General features: G+C 46.4%; 1 protein-coding gene across 1 annotated transcript; it reads left to right on the plus strand.

Moving 5' to 3' along the window:
• The first annotated feature begins 647 nt into the window (after positions 1-647).
• Positions 648-12,271, plus strand: SSR4 (signal sequence receptor subunit 4). Its single transcript, XM_040323032.1, has 6 exons — positions 648-791; positions 7,681-7,799; positions 8,363-8,437; positions 9,188-9,277; positions 9,360-9,425; positions 12,073-12,271. Exons 1-6 carry the CDS (start codon positions 734-736, stop codon positions 12,175-12,177), a joined length of 513 nt encoding a protein of 170 aa, XP_040178966.1. The 5' UTR covers positions 648-733; the 3' UTR covers positions 12,178-12,271.
• The last annotated feature ends 5,117 nt before the right edge of the window (positions 12,272-17,388 follow it).

Here is a 17,388-nt window from a genome sequence, read left to right on the forward strand (position 1 = left end):
GATAGTTTACATCGAGAGCACTTTTTTTTTTAAATTTAAATATTCATAAATTTGTTGATTTATTGTCATTTCGGCAATGCTTTGGCAATGCTGCCAGAACTAAACATGGCGTCCGTTGTCATCCTCCCAATGAAAGATGGCAAATGACTAGACGGCCATATTTAAACCTGGAAAGTAAATATTTACAAGACTGCGCAACGTGTGATAGTTTACATCGAGAGCACTTTATTTATGTATTTAAATATTCATAAATTTGTTGATTTATTGTCATTTCGGCAATACTTTGGCAATGCTGCCAGAACTAAACATGGCGTCTGTAGTCATCATCCCAATGAAAGATGGTATTTCCCCTCCTGCAAAAGCGCCAGTTTCAGACAAAACAAGCCGAGCGCCGAGAGAGCTTCATAGAATTATTTCTTTACATCGGTATCCCCTCTCGCTCCATCACGCAAGGACTTATTTCTACTAAGCTGTCTCGCAGCATGAAGCTCGGTATCCCCTCCCGCTCCGCCATGTAAGGGCTTATTTCTATGAAGCGGTCTCGGCTCGGCGCTCGGCTTATTTTGTCTGAAACCGGCGCCTGCGCATTTGCAAGAGGTGAATTCCCCGAATCTTCACGTTACAACGTGTTACATTTCACGCTGAGGTGGCCTAAGTGTGACTCCTCCCTCTTCCTTGGCTGACTCTCTCTTCCTGATCCAGACGCCGCTGTTCTGTGTGTAAAGTTGGGATCATGGCTGGAGCGTTCGGTTTGCTGGTGGCGTTGCTGGTGATTGCGGCGGACTGTAGAGGTGAGAAACCATTATCTTTTGTATTGGTATATGAAGTATGATGATGGGTAATGTTAGTGAGGTTTGTGGTGATTGTATTTTTTTTTTAGTTTGTGTCTCTAGACTGTGAATTGACCTCATGTACTACGTAGCAATATAAATTGTGTTGTACATGGTGGCAATTGCCCTATAGAAAGGATTGTGTGTACGTAATGATTGGGGATGGAGCAGCGGGTAGATGCTCTGTGAGGTGAGGAGAGTGATGAAGTCACAGAGGTGGTGAGTTCGAATCCTCGCCACTACAGCCGCTATGCATGGCAATGGATTTATGGTGGGTCTCCTCAGTGATCCTCTCATAGTGTACTCCATGCTACAGGAAGGTCAGATCCGAACCATTGGTTCCGCTTCTGTAATAGGCCGGACCACTGACGTGAGCTGTACACGTTTTAAAGCTCAACTGTTTGCGTGTGTGGTGTTGTTTTTTTTTTATTATTATTAATATTATTATTATTATTATTATTATTAAAGGGGTGTTTCAGTCAGTTTTTATGTTTATTAAAAGTCAGCAGCTACAAAAAGTGTAGCTGCTGGCCTTTAATAAACAGACACTTACCTGCTCCACGTTCCAGCGACGCGCCGGCCGGTGTATTGTCACAGTTTGCTGCCTATCGTACAATGCTCCGGAAGTCACGTGGTGGCTAACTGCGCATGCGCAATGCGTTCCAAACGCAAATGCGATGCGTTCCAATGGATTCACGACAGTACACACCAGTGAAACCTCGGTCGGCATCCAGGCTCTTTCCTTAAAGCGGGGGTTCACCCATAGAGAACACTTTTCCCCCTTAGATTCATGCTCGTTTTGTCTAGCGGAATCGGCTAGTTGTTTTAAAATATGATCCGTACTTACCGTTTACGCAATGCATCTTCTCCGCCGCTTCCGGGTATGGGTCTTCGGGACTGGGCGTTCCTATTTTGATTGACAGTCTTCCGAGAGGCTTCCGACGGTCGCATCCATCGCGTCACGATTTTCCGAAAGAAGCCGAACGTCGGTGCGCAGTATAGAGCTGCAACGACGTTCGGCTTCTTTCGGCTACGAGTGACGCGATGGATGCCTGTCAATCAAGAAGGAACGCCCGCTCCCGAAGACCCATACCCGGAAGCGACGGAGAAGATGCATCTCGTAAACGGTAAGTACGGATCATATTTTAAAACAACTAGCCGATTCCCCTAGACAAAACGAGCAGGAATCTAAGGGGGTTGTTTGAAAAAATTGTCTTATGGGTGAACTCCCACTTTAACTGTTTGTGTGCGTTTTTTTTATTATTATTATTGGGGTGTTCCAGGCTGTTTTTATGTTTATTAAAAGTCAGCAGCTACAAAAAGTGTAGCTGCTGGCTTTTAATAAACACTCACCTGCTCCACGTTCCAGCGACGCGCCGGCCGGGGCTCCGCTCCTCTGCCCCCCCCCCCCCTCTCCGGCCGGCGTCTTCATTCCAAGTGTGGGCACCCGACCGTGACAGCTTTCGGCTTCACGGCCGGGCACCCACTGCGCATGCGCCGCCGCGTCATCCAATTGGACAGGCAATCGCCTGGGACCTGTCACGTGTCCCAGGCGATCGCCTACAGCAGGTGTGCCCAACCAGCGGCCCGGGGGCCACATGTGGCCTGCGGAGCCCTCTGATGTGGCCCGCGGCCTCCTGCTTTGGGATAGCAGGTTCGCAAGCCCAGACCACAGGTTGCCGACCCATGTGAAAGCAGCCTTAGGCCCATTTCACGTGATCGGTTCAACCCACACCGACCCTCCATTCATCTCTATGTAGAGGCAGATGTAAACGGACATGTGTCCGTTTGCACCCACCTACCTCCAATCCAATACAAAAAAAAAACAGAAGGGGATCTGTCCCCTTCCATCTGGTTGTATTGGATGGGAGGGCCCACAGATTAGAGTGGGCTGTGTCCGTGTCCGTTCTGCAGACACAGATTCTGTCTTCCGTCCGCTCCACTTATTGTGGCCCGCAACCAGTTACCAAGTCGCTCATGTGGCCCTCGCTCTTCAAAAGGTTGGGCATCCCTGGCCTACAGGGAGGGGCTACAGAAAGGCGATTAGGCTATTCGCCTTAGCAGCCCCTCGGCTGAAGGAGGAAGTGGGACAGGAAGTCCCACTCCTCCTGAAGCCCCACTCCCCCAAAAAAAAATTACGTGGCATGTAAGGCCTCATTCAGGCTGCATTCACACCTGAGCGTTTTGTCGCCTGAAGCGCGACGCTCAAAAACGCTAGAGGGGAAAAAAATACATTATTCCCTATAGAGATGGTTCACATCTCCACTCCAAAACGCCCGACGCCCAAAACAAGTTCTGCACCCTTTTTTGTCGCGCGGTTTGGGCGTTTTTGAGCGTTTCCATAACCCATGGAAAGTAATGGAAACGCTCGATTCAAGCGACAACGAGCGTTCGCTACGCGCGTTTCGTCGCTTTAATCAATAGAACTTTTCACCCAGGCAGAAGATAAAAAAAATCTACCAACATGGCAACAAGTGATGAAAAGATGATCATTTTTCCTATTGGCTAAAATAAAAAATGTTGAAGTACAACAATGTTGGACGACGCTGTATGCAAACAAGCATGAATACGCGCGTCAAAACGCCCGAAAAAAACAACTGAACGACTAACGCTCAGGTGTGAATGCAGCCCTTAGACAAGGCGGAGTCCGCCTGCTCCCGCCAGCTCAGCAGGAGTCCGCAGATCTCCGCCAACGGATGACAAGCTCCTCCATGCTCACTGAGCGGGGAGGGGCTTGTCGGGCACCGCTGTCTCCTATGGAGCGATCTGATGAAAACGGGCAGCATGTCCGTTTTCAATAGATCTTACCCGATCTGATCCTCATGGACGGATGGGGACGTGCCCCCCATACGTCCTCTCTTTAGCGGATAGGGTCGGATGTCAGCGGACATGTGTCCGCTGACATCCGACACTCCATAGGGATGCATGGAGCGGCCGTTTAGGTCCGCCGTCAAAACTGACAGGCGGACCCGAACGGTCCGTCCGTGTGAATGAGCCCTAAGGGGGCGAGGAGTGGATTAAGCGGAAGTTCCACTTTTGGGTGGAACTCCGCTTTAATAAAAATATTTGTACTAATCTAGTTAAAACCAATCTTGCTCATCTGTCCAATCCCTGTGAATCACCACTATCACACCGATCCTATCTTCTGGGTCTGCAATGCAGACAGTCACTTGCGCGGTGTGTCCACCAATCACAGAACGCCTAATGTCAAAGGAACAGTAACCTAAAGTGACCAGATTTTTATTATTGGCAAATGGTAAACTATTTTATACTCGTATTTTCCTAAAATTATATATGCAGTCAGTGGTGTAACGAGGGTTGTCAGCGCCCGGGACAAGGCAAGAATTTTTACATTCCAATGTTTACATTCCTTGTAATAGAAATAAAATGGGGGGGGGAATAAAAATTTGAAGCACCCCATCGGCTCGTGCTCACATGCAGAAGCCAACGCATATGTAGGTCGCACCCACATATGTAAACAGGGTTCAAACCACACATGTGAGGTGTCGCTGAAAACGATAGTGAGAGCAATAATTCTAGCTGGCACTAGAACTCCTCTGTACCTCTAAACTGGTAATTTGTAGCCTATAAAGATTAAGTACTGAAGTCTGGCACCATTCAACGAGAGTGCGCAATTGACATGTTGGGTATCTATTTACTCAGTGTAACTATACAAAAAATGGGGTAAATGTGTGTTTTTTGTTTGTTTTTTTGCTAAAAAATTTACGTTTGGAAAAATATCGACACAAAATTGCACGGACCGCCATTTTATTCCCTAGGGCAGGGGTGTCAAACTCAATTTCATTGCGGGCCGCATCAGCATTATGATTGCCCTCAAAAGGGCCGGTTGATCTGTAAGATTAGATGTCCAGGGCAGTCCCTCCCCTTTTCATTAGATGTCAAGAGCCACCCCACCATCAGAAGTTGAGTCCCCCACTCTTTCTTAACATCACAGTGCACCCCCTTTCCTTATGCTGCTGCTGGGAAGAAGCTGGATGCATTGCTTCAAAGCAGAAAGTATGGGTCTGGAGTAGGACCAGAGGAGGGCTGCAGCTGCAGGAGAAGTGTGAGGGCCACATCAAATGGCCTGGAGGGCAGGATTCGGCCCGCAGGCTTTGTGTTTGCCACCTGTGCCCTAGGGTCTCTGCTAATTATTTTTAATATAATTATATATATATATATATATATATATGTGTGTGTGTATGCATTAAAATAAAAATCCTTCGGTGTGTAGCACAGCCCCCCCCCCCCCCAAATACTTGAGGTCCCTCTGTCCAGTGATTTTATTTTTTTCCCTCTTCCACGACTGTCTCGGCTGTCTGAGATTCTCCTTCCTGATTTTCTGACACACAGCAGCAGTGCCATTGGCTCCCGCTGCTGTCAAAGTCAGCTAGACAATCAGGAAAAATAATGTTTTTGTGAATTTCTCACTTCCTGTTTCTCCTCAGTAAGCTTGCCCCCATCATCTGAGCTGTTCTGGCTGGGGGTTAGTCAGCGTGCTCGCCCCCTCCCTTGGGACTACATCCCTGTGTTCACAGCTTCTCCCTGCAGGGATGTAGTGCCAAGGGAGGGGGCGAGCATGCTGACTAACCCCCAGCCAGAACGGCTCGGATGATGGGGGCAAGCTTACTGAGGAGGAACAGGAAGTGAGAAATTCAGACAAAGAAAGAAAACATTTAGAAGGCAAATGGAAGGAAAAGGTAAGTGAACCAACAATGTACTAGCTTAAAGGAAACTATTTAGAAAATAAAAATACAAACCTTTACAACCCCTTTATTTGCACATGTGAATATGCTTACACACAGCTTGTAAAATGGGCTAAAAAATCACCAGGCATACTCTCTGCTCTTTAAGTTCAAATATTTTTCCCTCCAATTATTTGGGACTATTGACATGCCAGTGGTCATGCCAGTTTTTTTTTTTTAAAGATGTAAACCCCCCCCCATGCATTCTTTGCATTAAGATGAAAAACCTTTTGAAGTGCATCAGCCCCCCCCCCAGAGCCCCCTTTTATTTACCTGAACCCAATCATTCCAGCGATGAGCAGAGCAGCTCCAGTCGCTGTCTCGGGTCCTCATTTTCTGTCTGGAATGATAGCCGCAGGAGCATTGGCTCCCGCTGCTGTCAATCAAAGCCAGTGACGCGTGGGGCAGGGCTGACTCCTGCTGCTTTCTGTGTCAATGGATGCAGCAGCAGGACTTGGGAATGCAGCCACACAAGTGCGTCCGGGGAATGTGGGTCTCCGTGGGGGCACTCGGGAAGAGGAGGAGCCAGGAGCACCGCTGGGGGACCCCAGACGATAAGGACCCTTGCCACAGAGAAGAAAAGTATGACATGTTTGTTATTTAAAAAATAAAATAAAAAATGAACCTTTACAACCCTGTCAATGCTCCCTGCAAGAAAAAAAAATCCTTTTCTTTCGTAACTCACTGGGGGACACGGATCGTTTTCATAATGGGATCCAAGTTGTAAAGCCTGTAGCCTGTGCTAAAGCAAAACTTCAGGAATTTAGAATAATTTTACTCTTGGAGTTTTGGCCTGAAGAGTTGCCTTATTGTATGTTAATATTCCAGCCTCGAAACAGTAGATAAACAAAATGGTATATACTTCACACTGGCCAGTGTAGGCACACCTACCTAAGCTGCGGTCTTTCTCCTCAAAATAAAAATGCTGTAGGTAGGCCTCAATTGTCCTGAACATAAAGATTATAGCCATGTAATAGGTTGTGTAACCATAAAATGTCCATCCACAAATGGAAGCCTCCACAAGGGGATTAAAAGCAAAATCCAGCAGGAGCTCCAGAGTATAAAAGAGAAGAGAGGCGCCTCTAAGTGTAGCAATATGGTTACATTTAATGAAGGTACAACATTTAACAACTCACATGGTTAATGATTAAAAGAAGCACATCTAAGTATGCAGGGATCCGGGGTAAAGCTGTCCGCATAGACCAGGGTTATGCAATTAGCAGACCTCCAGCTGTTGCCAAACTACAAGTCCCATCATGCCTCTGCCTCTGGGTGTCATGCTTGATGCTGTCAGAGTCTTGCTATGCCTCATGGGACTTGTAGTTTGGCAACAGCTGGAGGTCCGCTAATTGCATATCCCTGACATAGACCGTCCTCCTCACCGCTGACTCTCGGCACTATCGGTCTGCAATCTTGACCGGGAAGACTACCCTGCAGTAGAGCGATCTGAAAGCGAGGCTTGAACCGCTCTTGGAAGGGACGACATCAATGGTGGTGCAGAGGTTGGTCTATGTGGACCGCTTTACCCCGGATGTGCCTGTTTTTACTCATCAACCATGTGAGTTGCTAAATGTTGTACCTTCATTAAATGTAACCATATTGCTACACTTAGAGGCTTCTCTCTTCTCTTTTATACTCAGTTGTGACATGACGGTATTCTTATATCAAGACATCGCTTGTATATCAAGTCAACATTTATTACATTTTGCTTGTCTTGCAAAACGCTCTCAAACCAAGGTTTTACTGTATATGATTTATACATGGTTTCACATTTTTGGCTTCTAAACCAGGACAGGACAATTCCCAGTTGTCTGAAGGAAAAAAAAAAACTGACGCGCTGCCCATGCTGGGGAGGCAGATGATAAAATGCCAGGGCACTTGTCATACATCATTGGTACAGTATGATAGCAGTACATTTGGCCTGTAAAATTGTTTTTCCAAGACAAAGGGGTTGGGACGGTTCTGAGGTCTGAAGTGCATACATATACGTCTGAAGGTGTATGTACAGGAATATATTTTTTTATACACACACCTAATTCTGGGTGAGATTTGACTAGACCTATTTTAACCTACATTTCATAATCATTTTATATCTTTCTTTTCAGCTGAAACTTGCACAGAACCTTCCATTGTTCCGTCCTACTATACTACCTCTGATGCAGTTATATCGTCTGAAGTGGTTTTCATTGTAGAGATCTCTCTGACCTGCTCTAATGCGGCACAGGTGAGTTCATACTGGTGGGGTTCAGGAGGGCATAGTACTGGAGGGGGTGACAGGAGGACATGATACTGGGGGCCAAGAGGGCACACAAAGGGGTTGGGAGGATGTGGTACAGGGGGTCAGGAGGGTACAAGGGTTTTTCTAATGCAGAGCTGCACAGGAAAGCTGCTGTGACACGGCTGCCTGTTCTTGTGCACTGATCCCACCGGTCCTCCCCTGTCGGCACAGAGGTCATCTCCGCGCTGGGAGATGAGCCCGAACCCGCTGCTAGCAAATCCTAGGTGGCAGAGGCATTCCACACATTAAAGGGGCGTCCTGCAGGGAATGCCTATGCTTCCCAGACTGCGAGCTTGGGCAACAAGACATCTTATCGTCTGAGCTCATCTCTTCTTTGGGCTGTTCGCCAATCAGGGCTGTGGGGGGAGGAGCACTTGTGGGTTGGCATGACATAGACTTTATCTACCTGTCACCTGCCTGGAATCGATGTGTTGCCGACCACCTGCTGTAGATTATCTTGTTGTGCTGTATACTTTGTGGTTCTAATGATTGTACTGCTTCCTTTGTAGAATGTTGCACTTTATGCAGACGTGAACGGAAAGCAGTTCCCAGTTACCAGAGGCCAAGACATTGGGAAATATCAGGTAGGAGGATGAATGCAATTATTTTAATGGCTTATTAAATGCTCTACCAAGGATATGAACGGGGTTGTAAATGGGTTCCTTTAAGCTAGTGCATTGTTGGTTCACTTACCTTTTCCTTCCATTTCCCTTCTAAATGTTTTTTTATTTCTGTTCCTCAGTAAGCTTGCCCCTATCATCTGAGCCGTTCTGGCTGGGGGTTAGTCAGCGTGCTCGTCCCTCTCTTGGGACTACATCCCGGTGTACAGCGTCTCCCCGCAGGGATGTAGTCCCAAGGGAGGGGGCGAGCACGCTGACTAACCCCCAGCCAGAACGGCTCGGATGATGGGGGCAAGCTTACTGAGGAGGAACAGGAGGTGAGAAATTCAGATAAAAAAACATTTAGAAGGAAAAGTTAAGTGAACCAACAAGGCACTAGCTTAAAGGAACCTATTTTGAAAATGAAAAAACAAACCTTTACAAACCCTTTTTAAAGCAGTATTTAAACCCAAAAACAAAAAAGTTAAATATTGCAGTTTATCAATCCTTTGACATGGTAGCTGTATTTGTTTTCCTTTTGAGGTCTCTTTACGCATTTTGGATTATGAAGGATGAAGCAATGCACATTAAAACTCCTATAGCATTTATGACGTGTTTTATGGAAAAATCTCCACAAATAAGTGTTCCACTTTTTACCAGATGGCCTTGTTTGGATCTTTTTAACCTAGCAACAGGATCAAAAAATGCATTACCATTTGTGTGGTGTCTTATTAGGTATCGTGGAGCCTGGAACACAAGAATGCTCACTCTGGGGTCTATGAAGTCAAGTTTTTTGATGAGGAGTCCTATAGTCTGTTGAGAAAGGTCAGTGGCTGAGAGTTCTTGGTTCTGTTATTTATTTATTAATATAATTGTTAAATGTTCTAATGATTCCTTGTATGTACAGGCCCAGAGAAATAATGAAGATGTTTCCATTATCAAGCCTCTCTTTTCAGTTAATGTTGATCACAGGGTAAGCTTAATTCAGTTATTTTTCTATTTTCTTTTTTCTTAGTTTTTGTTTTACTGATAATGTGTGTTTGTATATACTGCATACAGTTCTTATTAAAATAATAAAGATTTATTGCAATTTTGCTCTCCACCTGCCGTGAGACATACAGTAAACTGATTTTAAGTCTATATGATATTTATTGTATCACATCGGGCAGTGATTGTGATTGGTCGTCAGAGGTTACAGCATATCATTATCCATTAACTGACTGGTTGTTAGAGATTACAGCACATGATTTCTTCTTGTGTGGTTGCTAGAGATTACAGTACAGTAATACAGCAACCTTGGTTGGTAGAGGTTACAGCAAATCATCTCTTTACTGCAGAGGGCCATGGTATACATATGAATGCTGCTGCTATTTACATGTAAACACAGGGTCTGCAGGTTAGTCATCTGTACACAACAATAGGGGCAGCATTCGTAGCAGCACTTCACACTGAGATATCAGGACACAGCACATGACTAAAGCTTCAAGGGACAAGGGAATTCAAACTGGGATAGTTGGCAAGTATGAGGCAGCTGCTTTGGGCCCCACATCAATGACTGGGCCTTTTGCCCTGCCTTAAAACGGCTCTGGGTGTTATGGACCAGGATGCTTCAATAGCGGCCTTCAGCTCTTCTGCATTGTTCAGTCTCATCTTTCTCATCTTTCTCTTGGCAATGTCCCATAGATTCTCTATGGGGTTCAGGTCAGGCAAGTTTTCTGGCCAATCAAGCACAGTAATCCCACGGTCATTGAACCAGGTTTTGGTGCCTTTGGCAGTGTGGGCAGGTGTTGGGTTGACTAGGGACACTGACTGACATTTTGTGACCAGAGCAAATACAGTGGTAACACTGTACCACTCGGGAGTTGATTAGGATTTTATTTTATTAATTGACATACTTTGTTTGCTTAGAGCAGTGAATTTCACTGCTCTAAGCAAATATTTTTAATGAATGGCAATGTGTAGTCACTGTCTATTGTCGTGATTAGCAGTGGCAATCATATGGTAAAAATGGTCTGTGATTGGCCCTGTCTGTACCATGGGTTCACTGTGACCAATCACGGGTAGCAACACAATTGTATACAATGAAAGGAAGCTATTCATTGTTTCCAACTCAAGTCATGTGATCTGCTGTGATTGGTCACATGGTACCGGCAGTGGGCCGGTACACTGATTAGTCATCCATCACGTAGGAGCGTGGCCCGTTCTTGGTTGGACGTCATAACAATGGGGTTACCGCCCTGCTCGTCATTTTACAATGATGCAGATTGGAAGCGGTTAAAATATGTATGCAAACGCGATGCCATTTATGGTGATGTTGCAATACTTCATTGTAGTGTAGCGCGTCCGCTAAAGTGATGCTAGCCCAAAGGCATATGTGTTAGTAGGTCTTATTTCTGACGTAAGTAGAGACTCCTACATGGATGGCATATCTTCCAGTATGACCCATGATCAGCAAATGGTACGAGAAATACTAGGCTGATCAGAACAGTTCATCAGTTTTTTTTTTTTTTTTTTTTTTTTTTTTTTTCAGTTGTCCGAAAATGCACTACAACACATGACATCACTGCCGGTTTTTATTTTGTTTTTTTTATATTCTGTCGTACGACAATTTTCGTGACTTTAGTAAACTCTTCAGGTTCAATCTGTGAGTAGTATAAAAAAAGGCAGATCATTCGATAATCTCATCGTGTGTACCAGGCATAAGGCTGCATTCACACCTGAGCGTTTTGTCGCCTGAAGCGTGACACCCCAAAACGCTAGAGGGGGAAAAAATACATTATTCTCTATGGAGATGGTTCACATCTCCACTACAAAACGCCGAACGCCTGAAGCCCAAACAAGTTCTAGACCCTTTTTTGTCGCTCGAGTTTGGGCGTTTTACATTGGTGACCCTAGACCTGTACAAAATCGGGGTAAAAACCGCCGCGTTTTGTCGCGGCAAATCGCGGTAAGGCTGCATTCACACTATAACGCGGCATATTTTGCCGCGATTTGTAAACCTATTTTTTTTTTTTTCACAAAACATTTTACATTGATGTCTATGCCGAAAGCCGCCTGGAAAAAAAGGGTCCGGGAATTGTTTTCAGGCGGCAGGCGTTTCGGCGTGAGATGTGAACCATCTCCTAGACATCAATGTAAATTCGCCCCTCCAGCGGCACGAGCGTCGCGCTTCAGGCGTATATACGCCTAGGTGTGAATGGGCTCTAAAAAACGCCGCGTTTTGTCGCGGTAAACGTCGCGTTTTGTCGCGGCAAATAGTGTTAAACCGCCGCGTTTTATCGCGGTAACGCCGCAAAACGCTACGCTCAGGTGTGAATGCAGCCTTAGAGTGATAACGGTGGTATTCTATTTCCAAGATGCTTGTTTCTAAATGCCTCTAGATGGCCATAGATCGCAAATGCATTGCAAAGTGCTTTTGAATTTGTTTAATATGTTAACATCATCAGCCAAAATATTAAAACCAGGTGAGTAACTCTGTCTGTCAGTGGCATATGTTGCAGTTGCATAGTATTCATCAATTCTAGTTTGGGCTTAACTGGGTAACCATCATGTCACCTTCATAGTTTATTAGTGTATTCACAATCTATGGTTCTTATGGCTTGCTCTTTTATTTTTTATAGGGTGCTTGGAATGGTCCATGGGTGTCTACCGAGGTACTTGCTGCACTCGTCGGCATTTTCGTGTACTACACAGCATACACTGCAAAGGGGAACATCCAAGCGTGAACAATAATTTTGGACTTGTGGTGTGGTTTGTCTTGATGTAAAAAGTTCTATTGTTAGTGTCATTAATGCGAATAAAACTTTTCTACACAAAGCTGCTAATGTTTTTACTCATTGTATGCTACAGTGCCTTGAAATTTTTTTCATACCCCTTGATATTTTCCAAATTTTGTCATGTTGCAGCCAAAAACGTAAATGTATTTTATGTGATAGACCAATACAAAGTGGCACCTAATTGTGAAGTGGAAGGAAAATGATAAATGGTTTGTGTGGCATGCATTTGTATTCATCCCCCTTTACTCTGATACCCCTAACTATAAAATTTAGTGGAACCCATTTCCTTCAGAAGTCACCAAATTAGTAAATAGAGTCCCCCTGTGTGTTACTCTCAGTATAAATACAGCCGTTCTGTAAAGACCTCAGAGGTTTGTTAGAGAACTTTAGTGAACAAACAGCATCATAAAGGCCAGGGATAGTTGTGGAAGTTTAAAGCAGGGTTAGGTTATTAAAAAATATCCCAAGCTTTGAACATCTCACAAAGCACTATTCAATCCATCATCTGAAAATGGAAAGAGTATGACACAAGTGCAAACCTACCAAGACACAGCTGTCCACCTAAACTGACCGGCTGGGCAAGGAGAGCATTCATCAGAGATGCAGCCAAGAGGTCCATGGCAACTCTGAAGGAGCTGCAGAGATCCACAGCTCAGGCGGGAGAATCTGTCCACAGGACAACTATTAGTCGTGCTCTCCACAAAGCTGCCCTTTATGGAAGAGTGGCAAGAAGAAAGCCATTGTTGAAAGGGGTCATGCAAAGTCCTTTTTGCAGTTTGCGAGAAGCCATGTTGGGGACACGGCAAACATGTGGAAGAAGGTGCTCTGATCAGATGAGACCAACATTTTACTTTTGGGTCTAAAGGCAAAACGTGTGGCAGAAAGCACTGCACATTGCCCTGAACACACCATCCCCACTGTGAAACATGGCGGTGGCAGCATCCTGTTGTGGGGATTCTTTATTATTATTTTTTTTCAGCTAAGGACAGGGAAGCTGGTCAGAGTTGATGGGAAGATGGATGGAGCCAAATACTGGGCAATATTAGATGAGAGCCCGTTCGAGTATGCAAAAGGCTTGAGACTGGGCCAGAGGTTCGCCTACCAGCAGGACAACAACCCTAAGCATACAGCCAGAGCTACATGTAATGTTTTAGATCAAATATATTCATGCGTTAGAATGGCCCAGTCAAAGTCCAGACCTAAATCCAATTGAGAAACTATGGAAAATTGCTGTTCAGACGCTCTTCATCCAATCTGACAGAGCTTGAGCTATTTTGAAAAGAAGAATGGGCAAAATGTTCACTTTCTAGATGTGCAAAGCTGTTAGAGACATCCCCTCAAAAAGACTTGCAGCTGTAATTGCAGTGAAAGGAGGTTCTACAAAATATTGACTGAGGGGGGCTGAATACAAATGCCCCCCACACTTTTCACATATATATGTTGTAAAGTTTGGGTGATTGTAGCTCCACAGGACCAAGTGCAAAGCCATTAATCTTTAAACAAAAAGGCGCTTATTTTCAGCAAGCAAATCAAAATAAAGTCTGCTTATCTTCAGCACAAAATAAAAGAAAAAGGGCATATACAGTTTGTGGCTGGGTCTTCGCCCCAAGGGTTTAACAGTCCTTGTTGAATCTTTTAGTAGACTCTCAGCTTCACCAACACACCTAGCACTACTTCCGGTCTTTTTAAAGGGGTTGTAATGGTAAAAAAAAATTCCCTAAATAGCTTCCTTTACCTTAGTGCAGTCCTCCTTCACTTACCTCATCCTTACATTTTGCTTTTAAATGTCCTTATTTCTTCTGAGAAATCTTCACTTCCTGTTCTTCTGTCTGTAACTCCACACAGTAATGCAAGGCTTTCTTACTGGTGTGGAGAAAGCCTCTTGAGGGGAGGGGGCGAGCAGGAGTGTCAGGACACCCACTAACACACAGCTCCTTTCTCTATCTGCAAAGTAGTGTCCTGACTTGCCTGCTCGCCCCCTCCCCCCTCAAGAGGCTAAGTCAGGACACTCTCTACTTTGCAGATGGAGAAAGGAGCTGTGTGTTAGTGGGCGTCCTGATACTCCTGCTCACCCCCCTCAAGAGACTTTCTCCACACCAGGAAGAAAGCCTTGCATTACTGTGTGGAGTTACAGACAGAAGAACAGGAAGTGAGGATTTCTCAGAAGAAATAAGGACATTTAAAAGCAAAATGGAAGGATGAGGCAAGTGAAGGAGGACCGCACTATGGTAAAGGAAGCTATTAAGGGCCCTTTCACACGGGGCGGATCAGTAATGATCCGCCTCCGTGTGTCCGCTTTGCTCAGTGGGGATCCTCCGTAAAATCACAGCTGAGCCGTCGGCTGACAGGGCGGTCCCCGCACACTGCAGGGACCGCCCTGTCTTTCCTCCGCTCTCCCCTATGGGGGGATCGGATGAACACGGACTGTATGTCCGTGTTCACCCGATCCGCCAGACGGAAGAAAAATAGGATTTTATTCCGTCCGAAAAAATCAGATCTTTGCGGAGGCGGGTGTTAGCGGATTCTCATCCGCTGACGCCTGCACTCACATAGGGACCAATGTATGTCCCATTTTCATCCACAACGGATGGATGAAAATGCAGTCCGCACATGTGAAAGGGGCCTTAGGGAAACATTTTTTACCTTTACAACCCCTTTAAATGTCCTTATTTCTTCTGAGAAATCCTCAATTCCTGTTCTTCTGTCTGTAACTCCACACAGTGTGAGGCTTTCTCCCTGGTGTGGAGAAAGCCTCTTGAGGGGGCAAGCAGGATAGTCAGGACACCCACTAACGCACAGCTCCTTTCTCTATCTGCAAAGTGGCGAGCGTCTTGACCATCCTGCTTGCTCCCTCAAGAGGCGTTCTCCACACCAGGGAGAAAGCCTTGCATTACTGTGTGGCGTTGGACAGAAGAACAGGAAGTGAGGCTTTCTCAGAAAAGACATTTAAAAGCAAAATGGAAGGATGAGGTAAGTGAAGGAGGACTGCACTAAGGTAAAGGAAGCTATTTAGTTTTTTTTTTTTTTTCTTTTTTTTTATACCTTTACAAGCCCTTTAAGAGCTGCTTCCTGGAGGCTCTTAACCCTGTGTGTGCTGGCATCTCCTTTGTCAGGGGTGGAGGCTCTTTCCCACCCAAATATCAATTCAGAGCCTCCACCGATCGGTGTCCCTATGTACAAGGGACACACCATTGGTTTCTGCTACCTGACAGAATGTGGATCTCTGTGTTTACACACACAGAGATCCACGTCCCTGCTCTGTGACGAGCAATCGTGGGTGCCCAGCGGACATCGCGGCTGCCGGGCACGTGCATCGGGTCCCCAGTGATGTGCGCTTGTTCTCCTCACTGCAGGGAATCCCAGGACGTCATATGACTGCCGCCCGGAGGGACGAAGGGTTCCTGCACCTGTCATTTGGCTATGTGCCGGGCGGGAAGTGGTTAAAGGGGTTGTAAGGGTTAAAACATTTTTTTTTTTAAATGACAAACATACCATTCTTACCTCCACTGTGCAGTTTGTTTTGCACAGAGTGGCCCCGATCCTCATCTTCTGGGGTCCCTCAGCGACTGTCTTGACTCCTCCCCGCAAGAGCTAACCCCCTTCAGGGAAGCGCTCACCCAAGGGGGTTAGCTTCCGGGCGCATTCCCGTGTGATACAGTGGCGGCCTTAGCCACCGACTGTACCACTCGGCCCCGCCCCCTGGCACGCCGCATTTGATTTACAGCAGCGGGAGCCAATGGCTGCTCTATCAATCTCCAATGAAGAGCCTCCTCAAGCTGGGGGAAAGCATCGCAGGATCGCTGCCACAGATTTTCTTGGCTCAGGTAAGTAAAACGGGGGGGGGGGGGCCCGAGAGTGCAAGGTGTTTCTCTTTCGTTCATAGACGGACACAGCCTTCATTGACCTTAGGGTTATGCTTCTTCCTACCAGGAGATTTAGGCAGAATTCTACAGCACTTAAGGTGTTAAAAACTTTCCTTCATGCTGCTCCTCCCAGGGGGCGTGGCTCCCCCAGGCATAACCCACACCCTGCTTTAGCAGCCTCAGTTTGTTTTCTGCCTAACGACAGGAGGTCAAGGCTATCTCTGGAGTTCCTGGACTCTGGAGTTTTTTTCTGGCGATTTTTCTCGCTTTTTTTATTATTTTGTTCCTGCATTTTTGAATCCTGCGATTCTTCTATCAACAGCCGACTGGGTGACAGGCTGGGTCCTCGACTCTTGTAGTCCCCCCATGTTCGGCCTTCGAGCGTGTGCCGGCCCTCAGCTCAGCTTTGGGACGTCCACGACAGGCCCCATTGCTCCAGGGGCGGCCGGGGAACTTTGGTTCTAGGGCACACATATGACCGGTCTCTATGGCCTTGTCACAGTGTGTCTGGCCGACAGCCATGCCGTTTACGGACGTTGGTTCTGTCTGGGATACCTCCAGCCGGGTAGTCGCAGGACAGGTAAGTAGTGGCCCCTTACTCAGGTAAGTGGTCTGGCTGGTGGTTTCCCTGGGGAGGTCGACTGAGGGTCCGCCCTGCTTTCCTCTCTCCCCTTCCTCTCCCTCCTTCCCCTGACTGGGTAGTGGCTGTGAAGGGGGGCCTCCTGGGTTTTCTTTGTTACCACCGGGGCCCGTGTGTTGTTAGGGGGACTGTGTTGTTACTCTGGGGGGTGCTGCTGTGTGCTGCTGTGTTCTATGAGGTAATTTTTACCTCAGACAGCGGCCGTCTTGGAAATCTCCTTGGTAACGCTGTGATTCTTTTCTGAGGTAACAGACAAAGCAGTCAGTGCTGCTGTGTTCTATGAGGTAATTTTTACCTCAGACAGCGGCCGTCTTGGAAATCTCCTTGGTAACGATGTGATTCTTCCCTGAGATGACTCGGCACAGCCTCTGGTCAGTTTTAGTGCTGTTACAGTTTTAGTGCTGTGAATCTTCCATGAGGTGAATACACATCACAGTCAGCACATCAGAGCACACCTGAGGTTTTTCAGCTCCCTCTGCAGCTGGGTGGGGTGGTGAATACCGGGGGCCCCCATGCTCTGCAATAGCAGCAAGGAGGTGACCAGTGGGTTTTTTTTTGTCCTGCCTTGCAGGGTGGGTGACTCAGCGCTGACACTATGGAACTCAAGCTATGCCTGAGTTAACCCTTAATGCCCCTCCCCCTGCCACATCGGTTATG

This window comes from Rana temporaria, chromosome 9 (genome assembly GCF_905171775.1).
Source record: "Rana temporaria chromosome 9, aRanTem1.1, whole genome shotgun sequence".
Lineage (NCBI taxonomy): Eukaryota > Metazoa > Chordata > Amphibia > Anura > Ranidae > Rana > Rana temporaria.